Source organism: Anopheles arabiensis, chromosome X (assembly GCF_016920715.1).
Source record: "Anopheles arabiensis isolate DONGOLA chromosome X, AaraD3, whole genome shotgun sequence".
Lineage (NCBI taxonomy): Eukaryota > Metazoa > Arthropoda > Insecta > Diptera > Culicidae > Anopheles > Anopheles arabiensis.
Window position 1 is genome coordinate 16,480,799 of NC_053519.1, and position 25,381 is coordinate 16,506,179.

At 48.1% G+C, this 25,381-nt stretch overlaps 1 protein-coding gene and 1 long non-coding RNA gene across 2 annotated transcripts; one reads left to right on the forward strand and one right to left on the reverse strand.

Moving 5' to 3' along the window:
* The first annotated feature begins 842 nt into the window (after positions 1-842).
* Positions 843-24,497, forward strand: LOC120906653 (homeobox protein Hmx-like). The gene is made up of 4 exons (XM_040318487.1): positions 843-2,716; positions 20,663-20,778; positions 22,348-22,729; positions 22,836-24,497. The coding sequence occupies exons 1-4, from the start codon at positions 1,737-1,739 to the stop codon at positions 23,146-23,148; spliced, it is 1,791 nt and encodes a 596-aa protein (XP_040174421.1). The 5' UTR covers positions 843-1,736; the 3' UTR covers positions 23,149-24,497.
* On the reverse strand, positions 12,684-15,975 carry LOC120906654. The gene is made up of 3 exons (XR_005740129.1): positions 15,859-15,975; positions 14,180-14,865; positions 12,684-14,053 (listed from the first exon to the last, which is right to left on the reverse strand). It is a non-coding gene; the product is annotated as an uncharacterized LOC120906654 (long non-coding RNA).
* Positions 24,498-25,381: the final 884 nt, after the last annotated feature.

Here is a 25,381-nt window from a genome sequence, read left to right on the forward strand (position 1 = left end):
CTTAACCGTGCCAGAAGGATCCGCCAGAAGGACCGCGCGTGTTGTGCCTTTGCCCTCCTCCAGATTATGTGTGTGCACAAACGGTGGATGTATGTGGGCAGTGTGTGTTTTGTGCTTTTTTGTGGGAAACAGGAAGAAGATGTCTAAGGAAAATTTTGGGTCCACTAGGGGGACCCTGACACTTACGGGAAATTCACGCGTGACTGTTGTAAGTAGCGACGGGGCTGTGCCGGATCGATTGCATGCCTGCATCTTGCAGTGATGGAGCGCAAAAAGAAAGAGCGAGAGAGAGAGAGAGAGAGAGAGAGAGAGGGAGGGAGGGAGAGAGAGAGAGCTCTGATTCTACTATAATCTTAGCGGCAGCAAATCGCCGCAATCAAGTGCCGGACGCCGGACGCCGAAACGGATTAATTGACAAGATGATGTACTTTAAATTTGTTTTTGATTTTGGTGCGGTCCTCTTGCACCCCCTGCACACTACTGGACAAGGGGGGAGAAATTTTACGCCTTAGCCGCGTAGCAAAGGCAAAAAAAAACACGCGTGTAAAGTGTTTTCCGCAGGGCAGGGCAAACGAAATAGAGAGAGCGAGAGAGCGCGTTGAGCATGTTTGCAGTGTAAATACAGCTCACCTTGGCTTGGCTGAACCGGTACAGCACGCTGTTGCGCCTGCCGGAGCCTGTCCTGCCAGCCGCTCGTTCGCCCAGAGCAGCCCTGATTGGACGCGCGCCCCGTAGCTCCGCCCCCTGTACCGGAAGCGCAAGGATAACGGCGAAAGGACGGCCCCGGGTTGGCGAGCGAGCGAAACGGCACGAGCGAAACGGCAGCACTCGGGCACGGTCGTCCGAACGCACCGTTGCGGGTGCCCTTGGTTGGGCTTTGGGCGAATCCTTGCCGTTCATTCGCGCACCGCTAGGCGAAAGAAAAACAAAGCTGCCTCGCGGGCACTTCAGCACAAACCAGACACTGGAGCTCGCACAGCAAACCGTCAAGAGCACTCGGAGCACGTTTCCTACTTTCTCGGGCCCGTTCAGCTGGGCTCACACGCAGCGGTTGTTGTTGTTGCTTTTGTTCGTGTGTGTGATTTTCGTTTCAGCTGGTTTTTGTGTGTGTGTGTCTTTTTATGTGTTTTGTGCAGGAACATCGTACCGTGTGCGGAAGCCGGGTGAATCCTCAACCTCTCGACGCATACCGTCGGTGCGAAAGTCGGTAGTCTTACGTGCAGTGCGGTTGTTGTCACACCGGAGACGCGCACCCGAGCGAGCGAGCGAGCGAGCGAACGAGAGAGAGAAAAGGAGAAAAGGCTTAAAAAAGGGGAGCCACAGTGTGAAGGAGCGCCGAAGCGACAAGGTGTATACGTGTAGGCGCGCGCTCCATATGTGCGGACGTGTGTTTGTGTGTGTTTGCCAGGGGTGTTCGCAGCAGCGTTCGAGCAGTGTGTGCGTAGCGTGCGGTCGGTCGCTGGTGTCCTGCGCCTGAAAGGTTGGCATTGCGCTCGACGCGCTGATTGACGCGGGCCGACTCTGAGTCAGAGTGTAGACGACCCACCGACAAGAGGAACAGTTTTGGTCTCCCCGTTGCGCCCCAAAGTTATGCAGCGTGCGTAACGGCGCCGTGCTGCAAAGTGTGTACGAGAGTTCGTCGCGTGTGTTTTTTCCTTTGCTCGTAGGTCTCGCAAGACTCCGACAGCGTGATTGATAGTGAGCCGCGCGCGTGCTGAAGTGTGTGTGTGCCAGTGATGAACCTGGAAGCGAACATGTCCTCGCCCGAGGTGGACATTGACGTGAACGTTGTGTCGAGCCCGGAGCCGAGCCCGCGGCCGCTCGACAGCCCGCCGCCGGGGCAGCCGGGCAGTGACGACGAGCAGCGCTCGTCGCCCGACACTCAACACCACAACCAGTCGGGCTACTCCGCACCATCTCAACAACAACCACCACCATCACTACCACCACCACTACCGCAACAATTAAAAGCGACGCACTCGCCAACGCTGCAGCAGCAGCAGCAGCCCCACCACAACCACCACCAACACCACCAGAGCCACCTGAGCCCGCACAGCGGTGGGCACGGGGCAGTGCTGCAGCACCATTCGGCCATGGTGGCGGCTGCGGCGGCCGCCGCCGCCCTGCACCACCAGGCGGCCCAGGCTGCGGCGGCACAGGCGGCCGGCCAGCACGGTTGCGGTTCCTACCACGTAGTGGGCTCGCCGGCCGCGGCCATCCCGGCGGCTATCCCGGCGGCCAGCAGCAACAGCAGCGCCATCAACAGCACCAACAGCTCCAGCACGAACAGCTTCAACCACAGTCCCGACTCCCGCTTAAGTCCGCCGAAAACGCCGCCGGAAAGCCAACACCAGCACCAGCATCACCATGCGCAGCAGCATCATCAGCACCCTGCTCATCAGCATCCGCCGCACCATACCCACACGCATATCAATCAACTATCGCATCAAACGCAACAGCAGCAGCAGCAGCAGCAGTCGCCGACGGTCGGCAAAACGGCGACCAATCCGGGCTACACCAGCTTCTCCATCTCGAGCATACTGAGCCGCACCGAGCCGGTGGCGAAGAAGGGCCTGGGCGTGATCACGCCCGTACCGTCGCTGCCGCTGTCCGCGGCGGCGGCGGCTGCAGCGGCCGCCGCGTCCGTCTCGAACGGTACGGTCAGCCTCGGGTCGAACGGGACGCCCAGCACGCAGGACGCCGCCATGCTGTCAAGGTAGGTTTGATTGGGGGTGCTTTTGTTGCTGTGTACTCTTGCGAAATAGCTTGGAAAGATGTGCTGTCAGATTTCTTCACTTGGAGGCCCCGAAATCTTGGTTTGATTGCTCCAATATGTTAAGAATGATGCTCTAGGATGTTTCGGAATGTTTGGTATGTATCTTGAAAAAGATTCCATATCAATGTCTTCGCTTGGAAATCAGAAATAGGTTGTTTGATTGCTCCAAGGTATTGCCATTGACGAGATGTGTGACTCTGTGTGGCTGAGGAATGTCCCAACGTGTTTTGGAGAAAGAAATATATGGGAGACATATTGGTTTGGAGGTCATAAATAAGAGGTTTGGTTGCTCCAAGATATCAAGATTTGTGTCTCTGTGCGACTGAGTAATGCTCCAACGTAGTTTGGAGAAGTCTAAAGAGATGTTTGGGAGATATGTTGGAAAGATCTTCTGTTAATGGCTCGCTTTGGTGGGTGAGGAATAGGATGTTTGATTACTCGAAGATATCAAGACCAAGGGTGTCTCGGCTGAGCTGGGGAATGTTCCAACATGGTGTGGAGGAATCATCCAGGCATTGTTGACAAATATCTTAGAAAGATCTTCCACTGATATCGCTTGACTTGCAGTAGTGCAACCGTGCATCCTAAAGACATCCAGGAAATCGTCCGTACGTCCAATCCAATCAACTCGAGTACCCATTCGACAAGGTACTAAAGCGCAAGCGATAAGACGGGACGCTCTGGGTGTTTCAGTCGTGTCGTTCGCTCCAAACCACAGCAGCAAACCGTGTCGCCCAGCCGTTCTGGATCCTTCCGGTGTGGCGTCTCGTGTGAAAGATAGCGAGTAATTACTTGCCCGCGATGTCACTGTCGATAGTGTTGATGTTTGCGTCGCGTTGGTGGTTTGCTGCCAGACGTTGGAACCCATTACCCTTTTCTGTATCGTGTTCTGATTTGTCGGGTTGCGATAGAATCTGCAGTCACAGTGGTGCTTCTGTTTATCATGTTGAAAGCATGTACCAAGTGTGTGTGTGTGTGTGTGCATGTGTTCTAGCTCGTGAAAATCTGTGCTCTGTGAGGAGAAGGAGCCATTGAGCAAATGGGGATTGAGCTGACATGAAGGAAGCAATTAAGATTATGCTTTGTGTGTTATACACTGCTGCACCACTGATGTCAGAAGGTTGTGTTAAACCTAAAAACACACACACACACACTCCGACATGAGGCGCAGAGGCGATGAGGATCGTCTTTGGTCGTGTTCTGACGGTGAATCCTCATCCGCTGTCCCTGTGAGGAAGAACCAATCCGGGCCACCCGTCGTGTCATCCCAAAGTACCGAAAAGATGGGACGGCTAACCCCTGGGATGATCCGCTCGCCTGCTCTCTCTCTCTTTCATGGCATTGTTCATTCGAGGACCTAGAGACCCAGAAGCCCGGGAGAAGGTTTTGTTTGCTGGCTAGTACCCGGCGCTACAAAAAAAAAACCCCGCTCCGAAATTGCGTAAGTTTTCGGTTGGACTAATTGGTGATAATTCGCATATAATGGTTGGCCGGGCAGCCAGGGATGGGAAAGTGTGTTCGACAGCGTGACAGATGTACGGACGCCTGCCTACCTGATCCCGTGTTTGTGCCCCGCAACCACAGCGCTTCACAACAAAACACAAGCGCAAACGGTTCGCAAAGATTGAGTGCCCTGCCCCGGCGGGTGGTAAATGCTTCAATATGGTAATGCAAACAGTAGCAGGGAGGGAACAATGGTAGCCGACCTCTATCCCCACCGTAACGGTATCGTTTTTTTGCTTTCGCTATCTCCCCGTGCCCCGAGGGCGTGTGTACTGTGCAACTCGTCCAAAAAGAAACAAATCTTGCCGCCCCGTCTTTGAGTCACTCATCTAGCTACTTAGGAGCGAAGGCGTTGACATCACGGGGAATGGGAGATATTTGTTTCCTGGTTGTAAAAATTTTGGACACCCTCAGAGTCGCGGAGCAGCATTTTTTGTTGTTGCTTCTTCGATGGTTTCGGTGGCAACCGCTGGCAACGCACGCAGTGTTAAACGCGACGCTATAAACAAGCTAATGTTAAACAAGTTGGTGCCACCGAGTTTGGGGGGGGGGAAGCGAAAGCGGATTTTAAGCGCTTTCCAAGGATTCTTAATTTCGTGGCGTTGGGTGTGGTTGGCCCGTGTCTAAGACGATTCCGGCGAACGCACGCCGAGGCATCATATTTCCCTTGCAGCCGTACTCGGTGCGCGATTTATTCCGGATTATTTACGGTGAGCCATTTCTTTTTGTTTGCGTTTGTTTTCGGATGGATCCTTGCTTTGCCTGTTTTGCCTTGGGCTTAAGCCGGTGGGGCGGGGTAGGGAGAAAGCCAATTGAAATGGAGCTTGATTGTTTTACGCGTGTTTGGCGGGATTGACATTGGCATTGCCGTGGGTATAAATGGGTATCGTTAACGACAATTTTAGCTTGTAGGAGATTTCCGGACTTATAATCTGTGATAATTTTAAAGTCGTTTTGACGTCTTTTTTTTGTGTCATTTTGAAATTAAGACTGTTCATTGGTTTGTTTATTGTTTCTTGCTCAATGTATCAATTTTAAACTGTCAAATCTTCGTTTATGCATATCATCCCAAGGATGCATTTTATGCTATTACAGGGTTTTCCAAGACATTTTCGAAGGTAAACATTGTTTTTCACTGCGCGGAAGAAGTTAGTCCTCATCACTCTGATATTTCATTTTTAGCGTAATAGTTTTTAATCGCTTTAGCATGAATTTCAACACATCAACGGGTGGTGGGATCTGGCTTGAAACCCTGGCAAAAAAAACGATGACAAAAGACTGTTGATGTATTGAAAATCATATTGAAGAGATTAAAAATTATTGTGATAAAAATTAAATATCAGAGTGAAGTGGAATAACTTCTTGCACGCGGTTAAACATAATGTTTACATACGAAAGTGACTTGGAGCATCCTATAAATGTATAAATGCTTCTGTTGAATGTGCCAAATAATTTTTAATCTGCTTGCAAGTTAAACAATGTTGATGCAGTTAAATAAACCACGATATCACCATGACTTTGCCATGACTTTGGTACACTGTTAGAGATTTCACGCTAGACGAGACTTGATGAATTATACGATGCAACTGGTACTAAACCTCTAACTGAGATTGCGTATGAAATAACCAAACGGAGCAAAGAAAAAAGACCCAACAAAATGAGTTTCTTATTCTAAGGGCTCTTTTTTATGTAAACAGTAGCTCATAATTTTATACTCTGGGCAAATTTGAACATGGCGGTGAAAAGCGATTACGCTCAATCTCGCAATTTCACTATTATACGTTATACTAATGTGAAAAAAAATAAAAACAGTTGTTGCCGCTAAATTTTGACTCTAACTCACCTATTTTTGTCTTGAAGGCACCAAGTTTTGACAGCGTGTCACGATTTTTGCCTCGAAGGCATCAATTTTTGACAGTGCGCATCAATTTTTGCCTCGAAGGCATCAAGTTTTGACTGTGAATTAATCGCTTTATGTACAAAATTTTACGTAATTTCTGAAACTGTGCGTTCTGAAATGATTGAAATTAAGTTAAATAGTGAATAATTTTATTGATAAATTTTAAAATAAAACAATTGTTTTGCCGATTTTGAAATTTTTCATGGAGTGAAAAAATAGGGATGTATTTTCAGCTGTAAACAAAAGCTTTAGAATTTCTAAAATTTCATCATTTTTTTCAAGAAACAATCAATTTACACAGTTTTTGTGTGTGTTTTTTTATGAGATGTATGTTACCATTTGTTTAAAATCTGCTTAAATACCTTGTAAAATTGTCATGATTCCTACAAAAGTAAAACATGTACGACTTACAGACAAAAATAGGCGAGTTAGAGTCAAAAATTGTTGCGCACTGCCAAAAATGGGTGCCTTAGAGGCAAAAATTGATGCCTTAGAGCCAAAATTTGGCTAAAATTAACCAAATTTAGTACAAAGTTTTCCAAGTCACTCTCCATTATTTTTCATTGTTCAACACCTACAGAATGTTATTTTGAGAAGTTGTCCACATCGTATTGGCTCGGCCAGCCCTGCAATAATAATACACTGCATTTGCGTCATGGTTGCATGGCTGCATTTGCGACCTGTCATATTGCAATGATTCTAAAAATTATTTTATTTATATTAATTATTTTCTATTTTATTTCTTGTTATTGTTAACAGTTCAGTGTTCTGATTGGTTTGTTATGGTGAAAGATACTTACTTTTACTTCAATTTGTTTTGTTATTTCATTCTTCATTGGTTATTTTCATGATTAGTCTTTCGGTTAGTGTCTCTAGTAAAAAATCTTCCTTTTATACACGAGTGCTAGTATGAAACCCTACATCACTTACATGTTCCTCTTTGATTTAAGATAACGAAAAAAATGGGAAACTGTTTTCGCAGTGCCACTTACACACCAGCAGCGCGAATCTTACACACATCTGTGCACGGACAGATTCGGACTGCCCAACCTAAAAAACCCTCAAAAAACGGTCCCAGAACCGAACCGTTCAATTACGCTAGTTGCTCTCTATTGTTTTCGTTCCCGTCCCATCCCAACACCAGTGCATCAATTCATCCCATCTTCGCTCGCTGCTTTTCCCCCAACTACCCCAAACACCCGTTGCTCGGGACGTCGCGCGAGCGAGAACGATTATCCGACATGCGATATGCTCATTATTGTTCCATTTCACAAATTAGTTACAGATTAATTTGCGAAAATTAGCCCAATGTTTTTGTTTTTGTTTGCTGGTGTACTTACCTAGCCCACTCTTGTTTTACGGTTCGCTGCCGGCATGGGGCGTACCGGCAAATGGAGTGTAATGTTTGTTAGTTTGTTTATTTGTTTACTAACCGTTTGACAGTTAGTGCTGCTCCGGCACCCTGCTCCACGCGCATTTGGGATGATGATGAACGCTAATGGTGGGGTTAGTTACCTCCCCAGTTGCACTATCTCGTCATCGTTGTGCTCGGTGGCGATTTGTTAATTAAAAGTCGGGACGAATTATGAGCCGGCCAACGGCCCCGACACATCTCGAATTGAGCTTTGAGGGCAGCGAGGGACAAGAAACAGCAAGCCCCGATCGGTGTGTGTGTGTGTGTTCGGACAGGGGACCTAAGCTACTTTAGAAAGCCAATAAATTCCGGCAGACAATTGAACGTTGAATGCGCGTGCGGCAGGGTCCGTTCGTGCTTATCGGCAGCGCTCGATCTAGCCCAAGGGTTCGAATATTTTAGAGCTTTTTTTGTTGTTGGTGCGTTTTGCCTGTTTGCGCTCGGTGGGTTCGGAGGAGGGATAGAAAGCAATTACACCGGGAGGGGTGGGGGCGAGTGTTTATGCGTTCGCTCACTCGGGCACACCGATCGTTATCAATTTGTTAATCATGAAATTTCATTAGGTGTCGTGGTGTCGTCCGTGCGGCACGAGCGGTGCGGATAGCCTACCATTCGGGGGCGCCCTATCGGCAACAGTATCATCAGACTGGATCGAGCTGCTCTTGATGCCTGTGTGGTGGTTCGGGAAGGGAGTCCTTTGCCGTATGTTTGTCTTCCTCCCGAAGCGCGTACCTTGGGTAGGGAGGGTGGGAGGGAAGAAATGCGTTATTTTAAACTAATTAACAAAGTAAATATGAGTGTGGCTATCGAGCGTGGATTATGGCACCCGGAGCCCTGGGCGCATTAGGACCCGATGCGGTTTCCGCGGGCCGGCCGGGCTTATTAAACGATGGATTTGAGGGGAGAGGGGGTTGAGTAATCCTTCATCATCGCGGCCCCGGCAAACATGTGGTCCCAAGCGGCGCTGCCCAACCGTGCAAGACAGTCCCCGGCAGCGGTTATACGTTACCAAACCGTTCGGCAATCGACCCGAGGCGGTCGGGCCGCGCCGAACAGATTAAACAATTTACGCTCCTTTTTACGATCGAATATCAAGCGCAGTTTAACGCCGTGCCCCCTCCATCCCGTTGTTTGGTGACACCAATCTAACACCCGTCACTTCCGGCGTACGCGGTACGCACTGCAGAATGCCTTCCGGGCGTGTCCGGCGGGCCCGTTCCGTAACCGGTGTCGGATGCTGTTTGCGCGTCGTGGTTTAATTTCGTTAGTTTGTTGTTGTTGCCGCTGTTACTGTTACCGACCAGGCTGCCCGTGGGGGCAAACGCCTAAGCTTCCTGTGGTGAGGCTGTAGAAGGTTCGCACAACGGGTGCTTCCCAGCAGCCGTTCCGCACAGATTTGTTGCAAAGAGCCGAGAGCTGTTGTGCGCGAGTGAGCTGGGGAAGGATAATTGTGTTATTGTTTTTGAAAGCAATTTGCTGTACGCGGTTAATAGGCATATGCTAGCGTTGCTGCTGATTTTGCCGTGCGTGTTGCATACATTTGGGTGGGACGTAAATTAATTACAATCAATACATTGTTGGTGGTGGTAAATTGGAGTGATTCAGAGAGGGAATAGCGAGGGAAAACACTTATTGATTGAGTGATTTTGTACGTTGCTCGAAAATAGAATATGAAATTGTGTTGGAGCGTAGAAAATTGTGTGATGATGTTGATCGCGAATATGTATTTATTTATTCTATCAATTCTATCAAATGTGATCAATTCTATCAAATTAAGATAGAGAAAAAAGTCTCTTGAATATATATTCATTTTTAAATATATATTCAAGAGACTTTTTTCTCTATCTTAATTTGTATCTTAATTTGCTTTAAAAATGCCAGCCATACAATTAGGCGAATTTTGTCTTATCTATTGCATATATGCAGGCGACAATTTGAAAACTGAATTAACGTCATGACAACCCTACGTATAATTTTGATTTGTTAAAGTGTCACTACAGGGTTTTACAGTGTGATACACAATTGTCTACATGCTTAGTACAATACCCGATTGGAAACACCCATTTGTCTACCACTTGTCAATACATCAACCCTCTTTTTGTACACTGTCCATATGATTTCAATAATTGTCTACATGTGCCTCAGTTTGTTTTGGTTTGATACATGTATTGGCATAGAAAAAAAAAGAATTTATGGAGTTTTGTGGCTTTTACTTAAACATCAACGATTTTAGCTTTATTTTTAAGCATGTGGACAGTTTTTTTCGACTGTGAAAAGCTGTACGTGCAGCTGTAAAATGAGCCCCTTTTTATCGGCTTGCTGGTGATGCTGTGCCTATTTTGAAAGCTGTTTTTAAGTCGGTTCAGAGTATTTAAAAAAGTATTTTAAGATTTTCATTCAAAGTTTGCAAAACAACTGTTGCAATATGTTAAAATGCTCATTACAGGGGTTTTCGAGCTTATTTTCAATGTCTCAAACATTTTTCATTGCTTGCGTGTTAATTTTCAACAGTGGTCAAATGTTGCACTACAATGTTTTTTTTTTACTTCTTCTACAATATTTTCAACATCTCTTAAGCTCGATTGAGTTTGACAGCTCTTTGTAATGTGTTGAAAATCATGTGTAAGAATTAGAAGTTTATTATGATGCAAATGCACAATTTGACGGCTATTGAAAAACATCTTGGAGGCGATGAATAATGGTGTGCACATTCGAAAGTGAGTTGAAAAACCCTGTATTTTGCTCATTACTATAATAAAGTATTGCACTGCTCACCAGAAGTACACTCAGCTCTCTGCAAGCTAATTGAGCTGGTTTTGCCATGTGTATTACATACATGTAGGCGCTACGCGATTGAAGGAGATGATTGCGGTGCAAACATCGTTGCAGTTCGATTTTCCGTTAATGGTTTTGCTAGATGGTGAACTGTTGCCCACATTTAAAAATCCTTCAATCTTTCCAATTAACCTCATTTTGCACTGCGAGTTGCATAACTGTGGGCGTAGATCATTTACTTCTCATTACCCCCCACCAACACACACACACAAACTAGTTGTTAATTATGTGTTTGTGTTTTATGAAAAAAAAGCTTTACATGCAAGTTTAATTAGTGAACTATCTCTCCGCTCCAGGGATTGAGCCGATTTGTGGTTAAAAAAAGTAGCAAAAAACGTGAAACAAACTTTCGCAGAAAATACATAAAAAAAACCAATTAAGTGTACACTGTAATGGATACGTTTGCTATTAATAGGCATAATTTGTGGCTTCATCATACACCCTCTGCGCACCTCTGTATCCCCCCCAACCCCCCCCCCATTGAAAGGTACAAAATGTCAATTGAACGTTAATCATGATGACGGTTAATTTATATTTACACTAATTGTCGTGTACGGTCGGTTTCGGTAGCAGGGAAGCTAGCAACAACAAACGCGCAAACCGCACAGCAAAACAACGGAAAGAACAGCAGCAACACAAAAAAAAACTGGAAGACAAACCGACCACAAAACAAAGCCATTCTGTTGCACCGAGCAGGAACAGAAATGAGCAGCAGCAGCAGCAGCGGCACATCTTTACAGCCCGCTTTTAATTTCTTCAACCGGTCAAATGAGTCGTGAGAAGCGCACCAAGGGGAAAAGCCGGGGCGCTTGGTGGAAATGGGAAATGATGATTTTTCCAAGCGGTTTTTAGCCCACGGGTGGCAGGCAGAAAACAAAAGGGCTCGCGCAACCCGTCGCCCGTTGCCGTGTGCGCGCGGCAAATTGGCGAATGAAACAAGCGATAAGTTAACAACAAACGCGCGCGCGACCACTGTCGGCGGAGCGGCGGCGGGCGGATTTTACACCCAGCTGGAACGGTCTGCCCGGGCGGAAAATGTGCTCCCCTCCCCCCCTCCGGCCACCCAGAGCGACCCGAAAGGGGGAAACAAACCCATTCCTCTGCCCGGAAATGTTGGGCGCTGTTTCGCGTTTTTGACGAGCATAATTTCGCTCGTGGGCTGCGCTACTACTTGCTGCCTGGTCACAACTGCACATCCAGGTTTGTTTTGTGTGTGTGTGTGTGTGCATGTGTGACTTTGTGCAACGCAAAAGCAGTCAAAGCTGTGTTCACTTTTCAGGTCTCTCTCTGCACTCCCTTCGAAAGTAACCACACAATGCTGTTGGGGGAGGGTGGGCTGGCTGGGGGCTTTACAACACGCAAGTATACATACACACACAATGAATCCCGGAGGCCTAAATCTTAAAAAAAGAAGATCAATCAACATAATTGAAAAAAAGCAACGGTGAGAGAGATAGAGGGGGAAGGAGTGAGCGAGGGAAGTCGCTGGGATTGCGCCTAATGGTTATGTTATTTTCGGTCTTTAAAGGAAATTGAAAAGACACGCAAGATTATGACACCCGGCCGCAGCCGAGGCCTGAAACGATAAAAAAAACTGATGCTGCTGCTGTTTTGAATAGAGTGTGTTTTGGTTGTGTGAGAGAGAGAGAGAAAGAGAGAACAACTAAAAAGGAGGATTTCGGCTTGCAAATCGAGATCGGGACAGGAGGGGGGCGACACACAAAAGCCGCTCCCTATAGGAATACCCGCAAGTGATCTCATTCAATTGCAATCTGCAGTCTCGCTCTTCGGCGCAGGAGGAGGACGAGCAGGAAGGGGAAGCTAAATGAAAATCGTAAACGAGCGAGGGAGCGGGCAGGGCAGGGTAAATTTAGAAAAGAATGATTGAAATCCAGCAAAAATTAAGTGAGCACTTACGACTGTTAGCGTCAATGAAAAAAAAGAAGAACCCCGAGCAGATGTTGACGAATGAATCGGATCACAGGGGGGAATAGGATAGCGGGTGGAGGAGGAAGAGGGGTAGGAAGAAAAGAAAAGGCCTGTCGGATTGCCATCTACCCAGTGTGTCCACGCGCGTGTGTGTGTGTGCACCTGCAGTGCGCCACGCAAACGCCGATCCAATCACACAAATGCGTGTGCTCGTCCGCCCGAATGGTAGGCAACACGCGCGGCACGCCCAGCAACTGTGGAGTAAAAGCGCAGTAAAGTATGCAATGGAAGGTTTTTTATTTTATTTTTTATTTACAACTACCACCACACTTGGAGCAGGTGATTGATTTTCTTTCCCTGGTACAACACTCAAACTGGCATAGTGTGTGTGTATCGAATATTTCATTTTCCGACTTCACTCCTGTGAAGGTGTCGACATTATGATGATGATGCGTTTCCAGTATCCATCGTGCGGGATCAATGCTTTTGCACCGTACGTTTGCTGATGTCTCGGTCGATCCAGTGTCAAAGACACTGTTGTACCTTGTTTCCCTTTCACCCACACACTCTCTTTCTCTCTTTTCTCTCTCTCTCTCTCTATCTTTCGACATACTCGTACACAACACTGGAGGCTGGAGGCGCTCTTGTGTTGCGCAATTAGTCGTAGTACAATGTCAATCTGCATCTGCCGGTGCACACTTACATGATTGCTCTGATTGCTCTCTGGCTGCAACATACACACACACTCACACACACACACACACATACACACACACACATGCAGGTCTATTCATCGGGCACAATTACCGCGATTCCATTTGTGCATCCGAGGCTGTACAGGGAGTTGCTGGGATGTAGTGGTGGACCCCCTGCAGCAGCGATTAATCGATGTCAGACCTATATGATGACAAACTCATCACAAAAACACACACACACAGAGTCAGTGTGTCAGGTTGGGTGTAGGATGGGGTGTGCGTGGTGCGGGTCTTGCAGGCATTCAACTGAGTCAGTCATGTACGGTACTACGTAGCTGCGTCTGCTCGGTCAGTGACGACTCCAGTGCAGCCAAGCACTACTGGGCGATGTCAGGCCGGGGTCAGGCCGGTACAGCCAGCAGCTACACAATGGAGCCGATCGATCGACAATGCCGGGCAGACAAAGGCGGTCTTGTCTGTGCGGCAAGCTGACTTTGCAAGGGGGCTCCGACACAGGTTTACATCGGTACAATGCCGCCCGCCGAACATTGGCGAGGTGTGCGAGCTGATAACGAGCGAGAGAGATAGAGAGAGAGAGAGATAGAGGGAGAGATCGATTGAAAGGCTGTTTCGAATGCGTTGTGTTCGCAATGCGATGATGGGCTTAGTGCGATTGCCTGTCAGCTTCCGGGGCCAGTCTGGCTCGATTCGCGTCCTCTGAATACTCGTTTGCCTCTGTGTGTGTGTGTGTGTTGCTCGATGAATGACATGTCATCTGTCTCCTAACGGGAGATCCCCTCGCCTTTTTGTTTTTGTTTCGCGCACACCGTAATCGACGACAATTAGCGTTTTTAAAAAGCTGTGCATCCGTCGGCGACCGATTTTAACCGATTGTGCCGGGGTACGTGGGGCCCACAACCATTGCGATCCTTCCGATAGAACATGATGTGTTACACACGCACACACACACACACACTATGTCCACCATTTGCGCCCGTCGGCTGTAATAATGTTGCGAATCGAAACCGATTCAAATTATTGTCAAAGCATAGCACGATTCACGCGGTGCCAACAATGTGCCGGCGGGTTTTTGCCGTGCTCCTGTGCTGGCCCGCCATATCACTCACCTCCCGGGTCCTGGCGGGTTCGACCGATAATTTATTTCCACCTCGGTTTCAGCGAGTTCCCGCGAGCAGGCACGATTAAAAGTATGCGTTTTTGTGCTGTTCCTTGCTGCTGCTACTGCTGCTACTGTACAAAAACACAGCACACACTGCGACCGATTTACGGCGGCCGGGCTCCCGACGGCTATTGTGACACATTGGTTTTTCCGCGTGAATGGAGGTGCAATTCACATTTACCGGCGGTTGTTTTTGTTGTTATCGTTGCCGCACCGATTGTACTAGCTGCTGCTGGCGAGATTTATGTTTTACACGGCTCGCACAATTGTGAAACACGCACCCGAGGTTTTGTTTGCTCTGCTTCAAGGACATTAGCGGAGTTGCAGTTGGAATGTTGTGATCGTCACCTCTTTCTCTCGGCGGCACCTTTTGTAGAGATATTTGTTACCAAATTCTAACTTCTTCTTTTTTGGCTCAACATCCGTTGTCGGTCAAGGCTTGCCTGCACCACTTGTTGGGCTTGGCTTTCAGTGACTCATAAGATGTCTAGCTAGATTGCTATTATTAGCACAGCATCGGTGTGATGTCCTGCAGACCGCGAAGAAATATCTCTGATGTTGATGACTTCCGACTGTACTGACTCTTCTGTCTAAAGACGAAGCCACGATCCGTGTCTAAAGACTACGAGTCTTCTGAAGATGCAAAGTTTTACAGATATCTTTGATATTGCAACAGGGTTTTTTTTCAGATTCTTTGAAAATTGAAAACATACATAAAAAAGAGTACTAATCTAAAGACTATGCGCCTTCTTAAGATGTAATCCATCACAGATATTTTCGATTCTCACAAAATAATCTCTTGAAGAAACGTATGTTCTTGAAGCTCTTGAAAACAAATGTCTTCTATCATATATTGTCATGATTCCGCAAATGTTTCTGCCCACTCTATGGTACGTAGAGTAACTACATGCATCTCCAAAAATGGAATTAGTCACCATGAGCAAACCAAACGGTAAACAGCGTTCGTTTTGTTGCATCAATATCATTCGGCTTGGTCAAATGGCCAAGCGGTATGAACTAAGAAATATCTTATGGAAAACGCAGTTCACACAATAGGTTTACAAAAAAATGAAGTACCCCTGAACCCTGAACAATTCAGCTTTAATTGTAGAAGTTTTGCTACAAAAGCTCTGAAATCATTTCATGGGTCTTGTGAAGTTTTAGATGAAGTAAACGAACATCTGTCCTCTTCAGATTTATACTAGATCTAAATATCTTCCAGAAAATAGATATCTATTATCCGTGAATGCTCCTAAAACGGCTCCAAAAACTAACACTCCCTAAGTAATATATTTAGCATTGGCTCTTTGTTGTGCCTGCTAAATTATAATATATGTGTCCAACTCCTGAAGATCCCAACACAAATCTCCAAACATTCGCTTCTTCGCCCAGTTCACGCTCGCGTACATCTGCACCTAATCTACATCTACATGCACAGATGTGCCGAATAAAATGGCGCCGACGGTATGTATCCCATTCCCCACACACACACACACACACACACACACACACACACACACACACAGACACGCGAGAGACTTCCTAGGGGTGGAACCGGTCCCCTAGCACTCGGAGTCAATTAAACGACAACGTCTTCCATTTAAACGCCATTAATGGTACACTTACACGCACTTTTACCGAGCCTAATTCAATAAATTATCACCAGGCCTGGCTGGCGGAGGGTGCGCGTGCTTCCGTGCATGTCAAGCGTATACCCACCACTACCACCAGAAAGCCACGATACATCCGGGCCACTCAGGAGTCGGCAGGGTTTTGCCGAGGTTTTAGTGGTTTCTCACGGCACACGGCCCCCCGTCTATGGAGCAGTGGTAGTAGCGACGTGTTTTAAGGGATGGGTCTCCGTTCTCCCTCTTTTATACACACACAGACACATGTACACACACCCACAAAGCAAACTCGAGTACGGTACGAAGCGGAAATAGTCAATTGCGATGTAACCACTGTTTTATGGAGCTATCTGGACAACATAATTAAATCGTTACGTTACGGCTGACCGTTTAGGGGCCGCATTTGTGCCTGTGTGCGTGTGTGTGAGGGAGGTGGTGACGGAGGGCTGTCTCGTTTGCGGTTTCGTTCCGTGCGCACTCGGACGCCCACAGCTCCTCAGTCTACCGCTTTTTGGCGCTTTTTTAATTTATTAATCTTTGCGTCGGTTTTTGCGGTGACGGTGATGGGTAGCCAGAGTGAGACAGAGTCGTTCGTGTGTGTGTGTGTGATGGCTAATGAGTGCATGCATGATTTATGATGACGCGTGCAAGGGGGCCCCTTGGGTTTGAACAGAGCCGGCACGGTTGCTCGTCTGTGCCCAGCTGTACCAACACAGAACAAATGATGAAATGTGCTTAATAATGGGTCGAGGATTAACGAAATTATACTGCTTCGAGTGCGCTCCAGATCCGGCAAAAACTCCTGGCAACTCTTGGCAGAAGGAAAATTAGTAATGCTAGACTACAAAACCGAACAGGCGGTGGCCAGAGAGCAGGCAAAACCAGGCAGCAACGAAACAATTAATAGTACCGTGCTGGTACCAGCCGGAGGTACCACCGTGCCCACAACGCTCAGTTAGGTCCCCTCCCCAACCAAGAATTCCAGACGTAGCACCTCAAGTGAGCGAGCTGAACTTTGACAGGCGACTTGCGTCAACACTTGAACCCTGCGGGGCATTAGCAAAACGTCTCGATTATGGTTGCGAGCTGGATGTGGATGTACACTCGCATGTCCACCGTGTGCGTGTGTGAGTGTGTGGTAATCCGGAGCAGCCTTGGGGGGGGGGGGGGGGGAGCCTTCGGACACGCTACATTAGCAGGGCTCGCTCCAAAAAGGCGCAACAAAGCGGCTAAAGCCTCCCGCGCGCGCACACTGCAAGTTGTTTCGGTTGACCTTTTTTTGTGTTTTTAGTTTCTTTTTTTAATTCCACACTACAAAAAACAACTGCACACACACACTTACAGACATGTGGGACTCTTCTAACCTCATTTTAGCGTTACCGACGGGGCAGCCAAGCTAGGGCACTTGGCGGGCGGTATCAGTTGTTGGGTTTCACAATCAATACAAGAGCCGAGCAAAGCGACACCGGGCGAGCACAGGGCTTGACGCTTCTGGTGCTCCCAACATTGTACGCTTTTGTGTTGTTTTACCTTTTCGAGCACACTACTATCGGTATGGCCGGATGGTTAATCCCGGCCAGTTTTGCATTTGCGGCCAGCATTAATGCGCGTTACCGGGAGCGCGCTGCAACCTCTTAAAAACGAAAATTCCACGCGATCACGCGCCTTTTGCCACACCCCATGTAAGCATCGGCAACGTTCACGGCGGAATTAATGCGGCACCAGGTTGTTGCGCACGAGGTGCGAGGTACGCATCAATGCAGCGCTAATTGTTAATGCGATTAGCGTTAATAGTCTCAATAGTCGCAGCGCACCGGTGTGCCGGGTCGCAGCTCACGGAGTGGCGTGCTGGATGTGTGCTGGTGCTTCTTCCGGATTTTCCCGAAAGCTTTTGGGGTTCATAATGATCCTGCCAGATAATGGTTGCAGCCAAGCTCCCGTCGGGTAGCTTCCAGCTAGCCCAACCCAGCAAGCAAGAATAGAGCATCGAGCAGGTGGATGCAATTCGGCGAATGTAGCAACATTTCACATCACCCAATCCGAGGCAATAAAAGCGTTTCTCATCAACAGTAAACCAGCCCCCGAGGTACAGCACACATGACCGCCGTGCCGGAGCGTCCTGGTAGAACCATTTCTTAATAGTCAATTAAGCACGGCATCACAATGGCAAATAAAGTATGCCATCACTATCGAATGGCCAAATGGCTCCACTAGATAAGCCACTACCGATGTACGCGAGATGGCCAGCAAATAAAAGAGGCAGGCAAACGTACAGCAACAGTGCCGCAAGAAAAACCGCACAAAAACCCGCAACAGCAAATTGCCAAGCTGCCGCCTACAGACTGTCCCGGTGATTAGCTTTTTGTTGCTGTTGTTGCTTCTGCTGCTGCTGTTATTGCACTACCGGAACAACTAGGGAGCCAAACGAGCTGGATAAAAGAAGCCCAAGCCCAAGCCCCCGATGCGAGATCGATAAATGAACGTTTCCAATTCGAGTGCGAAAGAGAGAGAGAAAGAGCATCATCCATTTCGGCTTGCTCTTTTTCTGTTGCTTCCTCCCCCCCCCCCTCCCTTCTCAAGGGAGCAGTTTTTGCTGCGGCGGTGAATTGAAAGTTTTTATTTTTCAATCCAAGCATTCGATCCCCCAGGATACACGGGCGGGCGCGGCCAGCGCGGGAGCCACAAAACGGGCACTCAATAGTAATGATAGCGCTTGGGGCAGGCTATTTAGTGCTAGCTAGACGGTGGAGGAGTGGGTGAAATAGTAGCAGCAATTGGAATGAAGGGGAGCTACAACAACAACAACAAACTACCAACATGGCGCCATTGTTGTGTTGCACTAAACTCGTGTCGTACCGAGTGTTTGGCCTTCCGATATAAGTATTTATTATCTTTCTCTCTCTTTCTCTTTTGCTTCCCATGAGTGGACGCAGCTCGATTCACATCCCGAAATACACACACACCAACAAAAAAATTCCACTAAAATTGGATCCATAAAATGGAGTGTGAAGTGGTAAAAATTGGTACTCTTTGTGTTGAGATTTGTGGGTATGTAAATGTGTGTTTTTTTTTCTGCACAAAACAAGCAAACCTATCGCGCGTAAATCGACGATATTTTATCAAATGTGTTTCACTTTGTTGTTAGACGCCCCACACCCCCAGCACCACCATAATCGCTCGATCGCTCGCGAGAGTAAAGATGGCGTCGTTTTGAGCGTCGTTTTGAGCGTCGCTTTTGCTGCTTTTTGGGGGCAGAGAGGAAATGTTTTGCATACTGGCAATCCAAAACAACCAGATTCACGATTCATTGAAAGTTTGTGTTTTTTGAATAGTGGCCGACATGCCTACCCCCCCCCCCTTCCTCTTGTGTGCCAATTCACGCTTTACAAATGTTTGCGAAATGCGACTTTGTATATGGACGATACCCCTCAATTGAGTTTCGATGCTTTGCGGCAATGTAAGTACCCTCCGTGGGTGCGTGGCAAAGTGGCAATACAGCAAACTATAGCGGCGAATAACATGCCCTAACAAGGCTCAACAAACAGCAACAACTACAAGGGGTTAGTACTTTATTTAAATGGACTTTGCTAAAGGATCTTCTCATTACAATCGCATAATTTATTGGACAAACCGTTGCTCGACATTGAGCGTGAGCTTTGTTAGAGGCCTGCCTGCCATGTTTCCACCTGTCCCCCCTCCGACCCTCCCTGTCCGTCCAGCCCTTCACCGATGGTTGATGAGAATGGATGTGTGGTCGTGTTGTCGGAAGGTGCTGTCGGTCGGGCCAAACCGTAACCATTTATCTTCATTCCAGCCCGTGGCCATGTTCTTGGGCAAACTGTATTTCTCCCATTACACACACACACACACACGCGCGTACACAAAAACGATTGGCATAGCAACCGGAGCCGTAAGCCTGTAAGCCAACACGGCGTTGCGATTGTTGTGATCCTGCAGGGGGCCGCGCTGCAAAACTGAGCGTGTGCACAGAGTGTGGAAAAGCGAAGTAGCAGAAGCAGCGAACTCAACGGAATGCTCCTGGTTGGCAACGGGGACTGGCGCGGTGGGGGGGAGCGGTACGGCCGGGAGCGTAAGCCAAGGATAATCACACGTCAACAAGTTCCCGAACCCCTTCGGGGTATCCTGACGTCCTGTCAGGGGAGAGAAAAAGGGGTATGCTCTCGCTTTTTGATGGCGGTCGATGATGTGCAACATCATCCGCTCTGTGTGTGTGTTTTCTTCTTGCCCATGTTTTTGGATTTGTTGTTGGTCTGGATCGTTTGTAACCTCCCGGAGTCAATGCGCGTTACACTCTGCGGCAGGGCAGCAGATTCATCTATGTACAAATCCCATGTACATAGGGCGCTCACCCATTCGCAGCAGGCACCCGTCGAACAGGATATGACGTTCACAAACACATACGCAGGACGTGAATGCCGCTTGCTCTCGACATTCTCGGGTCGTCCTGACCGAGCTGAAGGCATAATTGAAGTCGAGAGCCCCCTGGAGCAATTGGCTCAACAAAAGTGTACCGAGATGTATCGGGAAATTGGCAAACAGGCAAACAGCATCCCTGCCCTCCCTGCTAACCTCAATTATCAATGCCCGGGCCCAGCGTGTCAAGTAGCAGCAGCAGCAGCAGCAACATCACCAAGGATTGTCTAGGGGACATCCGAACAATCTTTCCAATTTCCGATTTCCAATCAACAATCAGATTTCCTCGGAGAAGAAGGTTTCCATTCATAACCCTTTCTTTTTCTCTCTCTCTCTCCCTCTCTTGCTGTGTCCCTTTTTATTCACAGGTTGGGATTCATGTCACAGTGGAGCGCGATTGCTAATCGGTATGCGGCCCTCTGCCCGCCCGGCTGGCCCTGGCCACCCACGTCCCATCGGATGCCTTTCCATAGCCCCACCAACGGTAAGTACTTTTATTTGCTAAACAAACAAACAAACCTACAGCCAGAGCATAAAAGGGGCTTTTCGTACCGTTTTGCTAACCGTTTTGTTGTAAGTTTTCCCGGGGAAGGCGATGCGAGGCGACAGAAGCTCGCTCAAGGGTCACACTATCCTCAGGGCCTTCTTTAAAAAAAAGAAAGAATGAAAGCAAAACATATGCAATATCTTCTCCATTGCGTCCTGCGTCGTACCCGCTGACGGTGTTCTGACAGTCTCCAATGTTTCCGTCGGGGCGGTACAATCAATTTAGCTGAGCTTCACGGCCTAACGGCAAGGCTGACAGCGGCAGCAGCAGCGGCTAGAAGTGTGGGCGCGGTAGAAATAGTATCAGAATGCTCACATCGCACCGACTCGCATCGTTGAGTGTTCACACACACACACACACACACACACACACACACACACATACACACACACACACACACACACACACTTGGGCAGAGTCAGGTGTTGTTGCTAAGCAGAGGGAAAATAGAGAGAGAGGCAAACTATTTGCAAAACTATTGAGCAGAACAGTTTTTAAGAGGCTTAAGAGGCACACAAGCCGCCGCCACCACCCTGACCTGGTTCGGGACTGGCTGGGTCCACGCCTCCACGTATGGCTTCTCGCATAGTTTTCGACCCCTTGGAGAGCTGTTGCAAAGTGTTAAATCTCTTCCGAAAACAAAAGCAAAAAAAGAGAGACAAAACCTTTTGGAGAACCTTGGCAGTAGGTGAACACGTGGAGTAGGACGCCATGACTATGGCTTCCACGGTGACTCCACCGCCGAGGGTTTGTATCGACCTTGCGTTCCGTGCATCGTTTTGGAGTTGGTGTTATTTTGTGCTCCTACTCTTCTTCTTCTTCTTGGTTCGAGTAATGTCCGGAAGTGGTGCCTCAGGTGAAATGAAACCGTGAAGCCACATTTCGGTTGTTTTTGTTTGAGGCGCGTCGGGGCCGGGAGAGGGCAGTTAGCGGTAAATTAAAGGGTAATGGAAGGTAAGTACACACACACACACACACACTCATATGGGGATGTCTTTTTTGTCTCATGTGTGTGTGTGTGCTCCTCAGTAAAGTAGCGGTGAAACCTGAAGCAACAAAGGGCCTTGGCGAAACTAAAGTACTACCGGCGCAGGCTAGGTTAACGCTAGTTTAACCTAATACACATATGACAGGTAGAGCGTAAGTTTTGCACTGCGGCAACTTTGTCGTCTGCTGGACGTATCTGCACTGTCCTGGGGTTGGGGACCGCTAGGAAATTGGAGCTGCTCACGGTATGCGCTCCCTGGGCAGGTTCAGGGCATTCGAAGAGCTTGGACACTGTCTGGATGTGCCTGATGATGATGACTCCTCTCAGGTACGCTTAGGTGCACTGTTGGAATGTCGCAGGGGAGTCTTTTTTTTGTTCATTCTGCCTTATTCCATTCCTCCAACAAGCTTGTGAGGTGTCACTAAGCCTCAACAGATGACTTTGGAATTTCAGGAAAAAAAAACACGTTTAATTCTACAACCCCATTCCATTATGTTCTCTCCTTCGCTCTCCTCCAGACAACTCGACGAACGCGATGGAAAACCAGTCACCGTCGCTTACGCCGCCCCCATCCCAGCAGTCCAAGTCCCCGTCGCCCCATCCCGCCTTTCTGGGCGGCCGGGCAAGCGGGTGTGGTCCGGGCGGGCCGGGCGGCATGGGCGGCCCAGGGTCCGGGGTCGGTCCGGGCGGGCCGGGCGGTCTCGGCCCCGGCGACGACTGCGAGTCGGACGACGACGGGCAGGAGATCATCGAGGAGGACGACGAGAGCGACCGGCCGTCCGATTCGGCCTCACCCAACTCCAACGGCAGTGCAATGCAGGCGAAGCGCAAGAAGAAAACGCGGACGGTGTTTTCCCGCGCCCAGGTCTTCCAGCTCGAGTCGACGTTCGATCTGAAACGGTAGGTACCGCCCGGGGTTGATCTGTTCCCTCTGGAGTATGCTGTTGGGAAGTCATCACTAACTGGAACTTGGAACTTTTCCACCAAACGCCCATCCTCTTTGCAGCTACCTTAGCTCCTCGGAACGGGCCGGACTGGCGGCATCGCTGCGGCTGACCGAGACGCAGGTCAAGATCTGGTTCCAGAACCGGCGGAACAAGTGGAAGCGCCAGCTGGCGGCCGAGCTGGAGGCGGCTAACATGGCGAACATGGCGCACGCCGCCCAGCGGCTCGTACGCGTCCCGGTGCTGTACCACGAGGGGGCCACCGGTGGGTTCGTGCCGCCACCGCCCCATCCACACTCCCAGCAGCTGTACTACACGACCTCGGCTGGCCGTGCCGGTTCGCCGCCCCGACCACCCCTCTCCTCGCTGGTGTAATGGAGGCTGCCGGGAGCCGACGTTGGACAGCTCGGCTAGTTGGGGCGCTACGGGAGTCTTCAGCAGTCTTCCACCAGAGCGCCTAGCCACTAGGGCCGCACCTTCGGACTTCCTTGCAAACATGTGTGTGAGATGACAGAACCGGCACACACACACACACAAACAGAGATACAAACACAACATAGAGATACAGACAGAGACATAAACAGATCAGGCAAACTAAGATCCAACCAACGGGTTTCGTGTAGTCAGCGCGAGTCTTCGTGAGGTATTTGTCGAAGAATGCAGGCGTACCTCGTACCCGGCCTCTTGAACAGCAAATTTAGGGTTGGGGAAAGCGGGAGGAAAACAAGAACCTAGAACCTAGAAAATGATATATATATATATATAACGACCTAAAGTAGTAAATTAAATAAGCTTTTTTGAAGAAGTGAGAAGAAGTATCTGGATAGTGGGAGGGGGTGGGGTAGGAAGAGCAAAGATTAAAGATGTCGCACGCACGCCTATTATCCTCTTCAGTAGTGTTCGAACGCAACTTCCGTGTGTAAATAGTATGCAAATGTATGCGCGCAGTGCCCGGGCGCCCGTCGGCCAACAACCGTATTAAAACAAAAAAAAAACAAAACAGTACATTGCTAATCACAAATAAAAACAAGCAAACAAGCAAAATTAAAGCAAAAACCTAACATCTGCTAAAACAAATTGGACCTTTCATTCTACTGTTGCTTGCGACCTTGGGCTAGGTGCTTCCTGTAGTTGAGCTCGGCTTCATCCGAAATTCGTCCCGATTGATGCTCCCGTTATCGAACCGTGGCCGTGTCAATGGCCGACGGGCTTGTTCCTGGTGAACAATAACTGGATAGATTTTTTTCCGCACAACTACCTGGGAACTGCAAATGCTAAACTTGCGAGGACGCAACGGAATGGTTTAGTGTGAGTTTTTTTTTGTGTGAACGGGCGTGTTGCAGAGCTCTGTTAGTCGAAGCAGGAGGCAATCTTGATAGTGTCTACTGCTGCGTTAATGTTATTGACACTTTCCACACACATGTCCAGACGAGCAGGATGAGCGCAACAGTGTACTGCTACTGCTGTTTGTGTGTGTGAAGCTGCTGCATTAAGCGAACGAACGCGACGAGTTTTGTGGTCGTGGAATCCTTTCACTAAATTTACGGGTGCTGCAAACGCAAACCTAATTGGTGGAGCTTGAGTGCACAGGCGAAAGTTACACATACAGTGTATATAACCTAGCACACATTCAAAGATGGTTTGTGAAATGTTGGGCTCGGAGAACAAGGGAACGGCATGTAAACGCGTGAAGTAAACAAACACGTACGGTGAACGAAACTGAGCGCAATCGAGTTTGCTGTTTCATTGCTTGGGTTTTGTTTGATTGGTTTTGGTACGAGTTGAGAAACAATGCTGCTTACAATGCAGGGAGCGATGCTGAGAGTCTGCTAGGTGGCATCCAACGATAACGTGACGGTACAAAATGGAGATATTCCGCCTGATCACGGTACTCGCCTACCAACTATTGGAAGCTTTTTAGCAGTCTTATATAGTCTTATATTTTCTGTGTTACTTTTCTATCGACTACCGCGATCAAGCGGATTGTAATAAACTTTCATCAAAGTTTAAATAAGGCTCGTCCTTTTGGAATTACGTATTCGATTTGACGGAAAAAATGCCATATTCCTTGCTACTGCATTGAAAAATCAACTGAAAGCTAGTCAATACAACGTATCAAAGCAGAAGGAAGGCAAGAAAACAGAAAAATCATCGTCAGTCGCTTACTTGTAGTTTAGAATTTTATTTTGTAATTTGATAAACACCGCAAACAACTCAACAAGGAAGTATTTATTCGAATTATATATTCCTCAAATAAATATAATTTTATGAATTGTATTGCTTACAGCTCTCTGCAGCATCTTTGATTGCATCTAGCCGTAAAGCACCTAAAGGATTGTATACTAAAGCTACGAGAATTACGTAATAAATGGATGTTACCTTAGCAGTACAATAAGAGTCAGAGTAATTTGGCTGGGAAATAGAATACACAGGGTAGTATTCTGCCAATTCGTTACTTTCCATCCTTTCCAGATGGAGCCACAGAGCCAATAGCTTTAGCTTGAGATATTAATGACGTCTTGCTCCTAGCTATATCACACAGAAATCAAAGCAAAAGCCTCAAAATAGCATTATTCTCTTACCGGTGGGCTCTTTTTTATATTTTCGA